The following is a 9,649-nucleotide window of genomic DNA, read 5'->3' as shown; positions in this document are numbered from 1 at the left end:
GGTACCAATGTGAGATCTATGAAAAGTCTAGAGAGAATGATTTCCTGCCAAATTTTCGATTGCTTTATCTAAATAAAATTTGTTTCTGAGTTTATTAATTTAAAACAGTCTTTTAAAAAACAATTAATACAGTTTTAAAAAACTAACAGCAGAGATATACTTGTGACTGGACATTAACCAACCAATCACCAACCAATTAAAATGACCATATTTATTGTATGTTTTGTGTGTGTGTATCTTTAAATAGGTATTTTTATTTAAAGAAAAAAAAAAAAACAATATACAAAAGAAGATGATGCCAATGACCAACTCTTCACAAGAGACCAAATGAAACAGTAATTAATAACTTCAGGTCACCATACATCCTTCAACAATGAGTAAAGCCCATACGGCATAGTTTATTGAGAAATCATAACGTCTTTAACATGTTTAACCAGTTGTGGCACTCTAACCGAGGAAAGTGCACTCACTGACGTCGAAGAAACACCTGTTGGAACTGTTCTATCTCGTTTCTTTAGACATTCAACATCATTTTGTGAGCACCCTTTAACAAGTAGACTATACAAGCCACCAACACCGGTACCAATGACAGTCTTTGTACCAAGGCTTAGTCCAGCAGCCCCGGCAGATTGAAGTGTGGCAACAACACCACCAGCAGCCACGCCTCCACCATTGGCAGCGGCTGACCAGGCCATCATTCTGGCTGCCATTGACCCAGCAGCTATGCCACCTCCGGTGAACCCAGCAGCACCCAGCACTAATGGTGTTGCGGCTATTGATCCTGCACCTAATGCTACTGACCCTCCATATTTCTTTGTTAGACACTTAATATCCTCCCAATTCAATTCTTTTATTTTTCTTAGCTTAACATCACCTATGGGAGAAAAAATACATAGTGTTTAAAAAAAACCGTTGAAACTATTCATATCAAAGTGCATTTGAAAATTGAAATAAAATGAATAAAGATAAGGCAAAAAACAAAATAGAGAATAATTTATACAACAATGAGCGAAAAACAAATATGACAGACAAAAAAACAATAACTTAGATAAAGGTTCATGTTATTTAAATAGAAACATTAATACTGGGATGGAGGTACTATATATACTCTACCATTACCCTTGAAAGTACTGTTAAAACATATCGACCATACGACCACTTAGCAACCTCTCACATAATAGGTATCTAGCTATCCAAATTATCAAGACTATACAAATCCTTGAACTAATACATCCCCTCAGAGATATATATTCTGGGTAATATTTTTAAGAGCGTACACAAACACCTTGGGAAACGTCTAAAACAAAAGAGGGACGAAAGATACCAGACAGTCAAACTCATAGATCGAAAATAAACTGACAACGCCATGGTTAAAAATGAAAAAGACAAACAGACAAACAATAGTACAATGACGCAACATAATGAAATGAAGATTTTGCAACAAGAACGCCACCAAAACCTGGGGTGATCTCAGGTGCTCCGAAAAGGTAAGAAGATCTTGATCCACATGTGGCAACCGGCATGTTGCTCATGTAGATTAATACTGTTATTTTAATTTTGGAATACGAACAATAAGATTACCCATATAGTCTTTTAGAATCTGACAAGGAGAAGCAAAAGCTATACCAGCTTTGTAATGTACAAAGATTGATGTAGAAATAGACCAGTCTTTCCCAGATGCCCAATTTAGGGTTGATAACTACCATTTATGGAGAAAAGACAGAAATGCACATGGGGGTGGAATAGTCATGTACATAAGATCCGATTTACCGTGCGACAGGAAGCAGAACATGGAGTGTGAGATCATTGAATCCATAGCACTGGTAGTAAATGGTAAAAAATGGCTAATATCTGGAATGTATAGACCACAAACAATATCTGATAATGACTTTATTAATGACTTTACTAAGACCCATGATAAGATATCTGTAAAATATGATAATATGATTTTTCTGGGCGATTTAAATTATAACTTATTATCAATAGATAAATGTACACCTTTAAGCACAGTATGTGATATCTGTGGTATTGAAAACATTGTAAAAGGTGCAACTTGTTTCACAAAAGATGCAAAACCAACACTAAATGATGTCATCTTAACAAACAAAAAGAACATGCTCCAAAATACCACAAATTTTAACTGTGGATTAAGTGACGTCTATAACATCATTGGTGTACAACTTAAATCTGATGTTCCATCAATAAAAAAACCTTTAAAAAATACAGAAGTTATAAACAGCTAGATGAGGAAAAATTTCTACATGATTTAGAACAGGCAAATCTTACAACAATTGTAGACAATGTAGAAAATGTTAATGAGGCTTATGATATTTTTAACACCAAATCAATGAGTATAGTCAACAACCACATACCAGAGAAAACAAGAAAAACTGTACACAAACCAGCACCATACATGAACAAACAATTAAAAAGTGCAATCTACAAAAAGCAAATGCTTCACAATAAATATTTACATGCAAAATTGAAGAAGAACTGGGATTTATATCGCCAACAAAGAAATCTTGCTACCAAACTTAGAAGACAATCTATAAGAAATTATTATACAGAGCGTTGCACTGGTGGTCCAAAACAAAAAGATTTCTGGCCAACAATCAAACCTTTTTTTAACAAACAAGGGTAGTCATTTTGACAACAATATTGTTTTATGTAACAACGATGAAATAATTAATGACCAATCAAATGTTGCAGAAATTTTTAATAACTACTTTGTAAATGTAGCCAAAGATATCGGCAATGATAATTGTGAGGTAGATGATAATCATCCAAGCATAAAATCAATAAGGGAAAATTGTAATGTTGATGGTAGTTTATCTTTTATAGAAATTAAAGATGACTTTGTTGAAAAACAAATTAATAAGATCAATGTACACAAAGCTACTGGCTTTGATGGTGTATCAGTAAAAATCTTGAAAATAGCCAAACCAGTAATTGTTAAACCTATTACTCAACTTATAAATATGTCTATTAAGAGTTCAGAGTTTCCTGACGATCTTAAGGAAGCACAGGTAGTTCCACTGCATAAAAAGAATAGTCAGTAAGAGGCAGGAAACTACAGACCTGTTAGCATTCTTCCGGTGGTGTCAAAGTTCTTTGAAAGGGCCATATATCAGCAGCTAATAGAATATTTTAGTAAAATATTTCATCCTTCCTTGTCAGCTTTTAGACCTGGCTATGGCTGTAACACCGCCTTACTAAAAGTCATTGAGGACTGGAAAAAAGCAGTCGATCAAAATTTATATGTGGCTGCTGTGCTAATGGACCTTTCTAAGGCCTTTGACTGCTTACCCCATAATTTACTTCTTTTAAAATTGAAGGCATATGGCCTGTCAAATGAGGCACTTAATTTAATTGATAATTATCTATCAAATAGGAAACAGTGTGTAAAAGTCGGTGCATATTTTAGTACCTGGCAAAATATCTATAAAGGTGTACCGCAGGGCTCGATTTTGGGTCCTGTGCTTTTTAATATTTTTCTAAACGACATTTTCAATTTTGTGAAAGAAAATGAACTGTATAATTATGCAGACGATAATACATTGTCACACTCAGGACCAGACCTAAATGGATTAGTTAAATCTTTGGAAAAGGAAAGTGCTGTTTTAATTGATTGGTTTGCAAATAACAAAATGAAAGCTAATCCAGATAAATTTCAGGCTATTGCTGCTGGGAATAAATCAAAAAGTGGGAATATTAAATTCAATTTGGATGGGAATGAAATTTTATGTGACACTGAGGTAAAGCTCCTGGGGGTGACAATAGATTATCAACTCAAGTTTAAAACTCATATCTCTGATATTTGTAAAAAAGCATCAAGGCAGTTGAATGTTCTTAAAAGAATTGGAAAACATCTATCTAAATTGGGAAGGTTAACTATTTATCATTCATATATTATGTCTAATTTCAATTATTGTCCTGTGGTTTGGCATTTTTGTGGGGAGGGTAATACTAAAAAGATGGAAAAAATACAAGAACGTTCCTTGAGGTTCATATATGAAGATTTTAATAGTGATTATGAAACTCTGTTGTTAAAATCTGGTTTACCGTCTTTAAAAATAAGACGCCTAAGAATGATGGCAATAGAAACTTTTAAAATATTACATAAAGAATCACCGGTGTATCTCCATGATATCATTAATTTCAAAAATGTATCTTATACTTTTAGAAAACAACAAACTGTTGAAATTCCACAGGTGAGAACCACACATTTTGGCCTTCATTCATTAAGATATGCTGGAGCTACACTATGGAATGAGTTGCCTGACACGATCCGTGCACAGACAAACCTAAACCAGTTTAAAAGTATGATCAAAAACTGGAATGGCAACTCATGCAGGTGTGGCTCCTGCAGATCTTAATACCTTTATTTTATTTTGTGTTAAATGTTTGTTCCATGTAGCTTATAGAAATTAGTTTGCTTTATTTATTTCATTCTGCTTTGCATGTGCTTATGTTTCAGTTTTAGTGCTTTGCTTGCATGTGCTATGCTTTTTATTTATGAACTTTTTACTTGCAATATAGCTATCATAATTTGTATGTCCCATATGTGTGTTTTATATATCTTAATATGTGTGTTGTTATTGTTATTAATGTCGGCAAAAAGCTCTACAGAGCTTATGTTTGTATTTAATGTAACCCGACTTGAAATAAAATTTCTTATCTTATCTTATCTTATGTAGTTGTACCTGTTCTAACAGCTTCTCTGTATGTCTCTGATAAAGTCAAACGCCATAGTTCGATCAAACTCAACCCTTTTTCGCTTGCTGTTTCTGCTGTCTTTGCTGTGTTTGCTTCGCCCATTATTATTTCACCTAAAATGAGGAGTTTGTTTGTACGAAAAACTTTAATAAATAAATACATACATCTTGGTTAGAGAAAAAATTATGCATGCTTCATTGACTTGCGCAAAGCTTTTGATTCTGTGTGGCGTATAGCTTTATTCTTTAATCTTTTGTCTTCAGGAGTTGGCAATAAGATGATTAATATGATTAAATGTATGTATTCTAAGACAATGTCAGCACTGCAAATTGTAGCACATTCTCATTTTTACGTAAATGTTAACGTTGTTTAGCGTGCCGAAAATTTGGAAGCGATCCATCAAAACTTATCGATCCTTTAAATAAACTTATTATAAACGGTTACCAAGTCAATACTGTAATTAGATCATTGAATATTGTTTTTATTGGTATTTGTATTGATTTTGTGATCAGTTAATTAAAAGCTTGTAACTCACTGTTTATTGTAAAAAGACTAAGACTGTGGTTATTGGTCATCCTTATAAAAGTTTGCAAAATATAAAATTTCATTACAAGCACACTGTTTCAGAATCAGTTAATAGATTTAGATTCTTAGGCAACTTGCTCTTACAAAATGGGAACTTATTGTCATCCGCTGAAGCACTTTCAAAAAAAGCCCTAAAAGTTATGTACTCTTATGAAAAGCTATACAAGTGGTCTGAACGATTTACCTACAAATTTATCTGTTCATTTATTTGATTCTTTGGTTCGTCCTATTCTTACATTTAATTGTGAAATTTGGTATATTGATGTGAACAAATCATACTATAACGGAATTGTTACAGCCAGAAAAATAAACTCTCTTTTGGATAAACTCAGATTTATAGATAAGAGTCCTCCTGAAAAAAATCACAATAAGATTTTAAATTTACACTTAAAGAGTGTTACTCTCTTTCAGAATTACTTCATGCTCAAGGTATATATTCATGGTACTCATATGTAAATCATATTAGGTCCGATAATAATATTAGCCAACACAAAGATGACTAGAAACAAAAATGGAGACTATGAATTTCAGCAAAGATATAAAGAAATATATGACAATAAAATATCATCTATAGACCAAAATAGCAAACTTTTTTTGTTCAAGAATATGAAAACTGAATATAAACAAGAATATTATTTGACATTCCCATATACATATGCAAATTTAGAATAAGTGACCATTCCCTCGCTATTGCAAGAAAGAACAAAACGACAATCTGCGTAACACACAACCAGAAACGAAATAGAATATAACAACTGCCTTTTTTGCCTGACTGAGTTGAAAAAAGACATGTTTAGAAAAATGGTGGGTTGAACCTGGTTTTTTTTGCTAGCTAAACCTCGCGCTTTTATTGCAATGTTAAATATAACACCAAATAGACAACATTACATTACAGGACTACAGTACAAATAAATGCAAGAACATTCAGAACAGATTACAAAACCTATCTTTTGATTTTTGTTTCGAAATTCTGTCTCATACATGTCATATATTTCTTTTCATCCACAAAAAAAATAAGTTTTTCATGAATAATGTATGCCTTGTAGCATCAAAGAACAGTGACCCAGACTTTTTTTTTTTATATATATTTGAAAAAAATCATGTTAAAATCTACACTTTGTCAAAGTATAAGAAAATCATACCTGGGGAATCATGTCCCGATGATTCACCTTGATTTCAATTAATGACCTTTTTTATCTAAATTTAATTTACCTTGAACAGGTGTAGCCAATATACCAAGCAACACACACATAACAGTTATATATCTTCGGTCCATTGTTGGTTTTTCTGTAGACTTGTCTTTTGGTATTTTCAATCGGTATCCTGAAACACAACATACATACACATACATATAAAAAGTAGAGGTAAACAACAAAGATCAAAACAAGACACTTCAGTGGGCAACACAAAATCCCTACAAAAACTAGCTGTGAATTCAGATGCCCCCAAAACAGCTCTTAAGGTAAACGCGCGTCTGGCATTAATACAAAATGTAATCCTGGTACTTACTAGTATGATGAGTTATTGATTAAATATCTAGACCGATTATTTCTGGTATTTCAAAATCAAAGAAATAGAAAGACACCATAGCTACCTTATCTACAATAGAAAACCCACCGCAATGGTAATCGAATCATGAAAATAAACTCATCATAAGTACAAGGATTAAATTTTATACTCACGCTTAACGAGCGTTTCGTCTATAAAAGACTCGTCAGTGATGGTCGAATCCAAATAAGTTGAAAAGGCCAAATAAAGTACGAAGTTGAAGATCATCGACGACCAAATTCTTAAAGGTTTTACAAAATACAGCTGAGGTAATCTATTCCTGAGGTAGAAAAGCAGTTTGTATTTAAAAATTCTAAAGTTTTGTAAACAGATAATTCATATATATGACCATATAAAAGATAATTCATGTCAGCACAGAAGTGCTAACTACTGGACTAGTTATACCCTTGGGGAATTATATTTGATCAAGAGTAGAATAACAAAAAAATTAAACTCCATGGAAAGTCAAAACGGAAATTCCTTTATCAAATGGCAAAATCAAAACCTCAGACACATCTTACGAATGGATAACAACTGTCATAATTCTAACTTGTAACCATTATTTACAACGAACTACACCAAGTTAATGTCCCGTCATGTTTAAAAGGGGAGGATATATGAACTGGATAATTAAGACAAAGGCCGATAGCATAAACTGGCGGATCCAGGGCTTTGACCTTCCTTTTCGATTTTTTATCATTTGTATATCAATATTTCATTTCTAAAGTGTGTCTTGAGTCAATACTCTCCCCCTTGTTCGAAATTGCTGCAACCGCGCCTGGGTCATGGAAAATAAAGACAAGCAGACGAACGAAATCCACAAAAATACTAGATTGAACAAACCCGAATACTTTAAAGATCAGTAATGATTTCACGATGTGCTCTAGTATAGTGATCTTAAACATATTCTGTTCCAGTAGTAAACTCGTCACTGTATTATTATGACTCTTAGTATATTTTTTTTACACCTAGACAATCATCGCATAACTAACTGCATTCAAATCATAAAAGATTCTTGATAAAAAAAAAACATATTATAAGAGACCACACCAATTTGATGTTCTGTTATGAATTGTAAAAAAAGGACGGAAATACAAATGGAACAAAATAAAAGTCGGTTAAAGATAAGGGGGAAACTTTGGTCATATCATGAACTTTTAACATTTATTATACACCTTTCTATAGTGCAAATTTGGGGTATCAACTAAGTTGTCTGTGTGCCCGACCATCAGCACTTGCGTGCTTTCAAGAATCGAGATATGATTATTATGAACCGCAGGTTTTGATAGAAAAGACACCGACTTTCATATTAGCCAGAGTATTTGATCTGGAAATGTTGAAAACAAATTTCTCGCCTCAATATGAAATAATGCATTACACATATGTAAAACAATATAGCTTGTATTTGTGTAACGTGTCTTAGCGATTAGTTGTAATCTTTGTTATGAATTTATGCATTTGTTTACTTCCAGTATCTTGTATTACACAACACTATGACGTACAATTTGGATGTGACACACATAAAAGGATATTTTATATTTATATCGGGAATTTTCAAATGTTCTAATCTACATGTACTTGTTGATATTGTCTATCTCAATGAAAATTATCGCTTATAAATAACCTGACATGTATCAAAGCATAGATAAAGGAAAAAGGAAAATAACAATAATAACGAACTCCAAGCCCAATGCAAATCGGAAAGTCCCTTTTCAAGTAGCAAAGTCAAAAGATGAATCGCATCAAATGAATGGAAAACAACTGTCATATTCCTGAATTGGTATACAGGCGTTTTCTTATGTAGAAAATGGTTGATTAATTATTAAACCTGGTTTTATAGTTAGTCTAACCGATCACTTTTCCTCTTCGTTTCATTTATTATTACTACAATATCACTTGTGTGTGTGTTCTTTATAACAACTATTTTGTTTATGTGAATTGTTACTTCCATCTCCATCCTTTCATTGGAGTACTGGAGTTGCTTATTTATTTGTTTATATTGTGTATTGATGTAATGGGATCGTTATGGAAAAATAAATAACATGTCCTGTCAAGAGGCAAATAATCTGTACGATATCAAGTTATAAGTAAAAACATATGTGTGCTATCTCGACCGCAAAATGATACGAACAACGATTAAACGTTGTCCAAATAGGTGAAATACTATCACCTTACATGACATCTTCGTTTAATGAAACATTCATGTCAGTCCAACATTTTCCAAATCATGTAGAAGTTCACTGAGGATTGACTACCACGGTGAGAAAAGGAAATGATAACTGGTTCGTAAACTACAGACATTAAAACATAAAGCTGATTTAAACTAAGGCTCCATGTTGAAGGCCACACTATGACCAATCTGCTTTGACCGACAATTGTTCACTTGTTATACATTGTGACTTAGATGGAGAGTTGTCTCATTGGCACTCACATATTCTTTCTTATACTTATGATTTAAAATGAAAAATGCGATAAATGTTATGACAAAAATGTCAAATCACCTACATCCACCTTGTAATATTGACCACTGGAGGTTGTGTCTAAACTAGCCTCACAACAATTAAGTATCATTTGAATCCTGTTTTTGTTTGCCTACCTATAACTTGTACCAAATCAGCCAGATTTTAGCTTAATACCTTTACTTACCAGAAGAAAGGAGTTTGATTCGAAAATGGATATATGCTGCATTTCAATTTGTCCTTATAGGGTAACTTTTTATCTCTATTTACATACGAGATAATGAGTTTAATTTCATATGGTGTTTGATAATGTTTATGTTATGATGACAAATTAAAAATAC

General features: G+C 32.7%; 1 protein-coding gene across 1 annotated transcript; it reads right to left on the bottom strand.

Moving 5' to 3' along the window:
* Positions 1–398: 398 nt before the first annotated feature.
* LOC143058153 (uncharacterized) lies at positions 399–7,114 on the bottom strand. The gene is made up of 4 exons (XM_076231616.1): positions 6,984–7,114; positions 6,514–6,624; positions 4,704–4,829; positions 399–874 (listed from the first exon to the last, which is right to left on the bottom strand). Exons 1-4 carry the CDS (start codon positions 7,075–7,077, stop codon positions 399–401), a joined length of 807 nt encoding a protein of 268 aa, XP_076087731.1. The 5' UTR covers positions 7,078–7,114.
* Between the last annotated feature and the right edge of the window lie 2,535 nt (positions 7,115–9,649).

The sequence above is a fragment of the Mytilus galloprovincialis genome, chromosome 14 (genome assembly GCF_965363235.1).
Source record: "Mytilus galloprovincialis chromosome 14, xbMytGall1.hap1.1, whole genome shotgun sequence".
NCBI lineage: Eukaryota > Metazoa > Mollusca > Bivalvia > Mytilida > Mytilidae > Mytilus > Mytilus galloprovincialis.
This window is presented reverse-complemented; position numbering and strand designations above follow the sequence as displayed.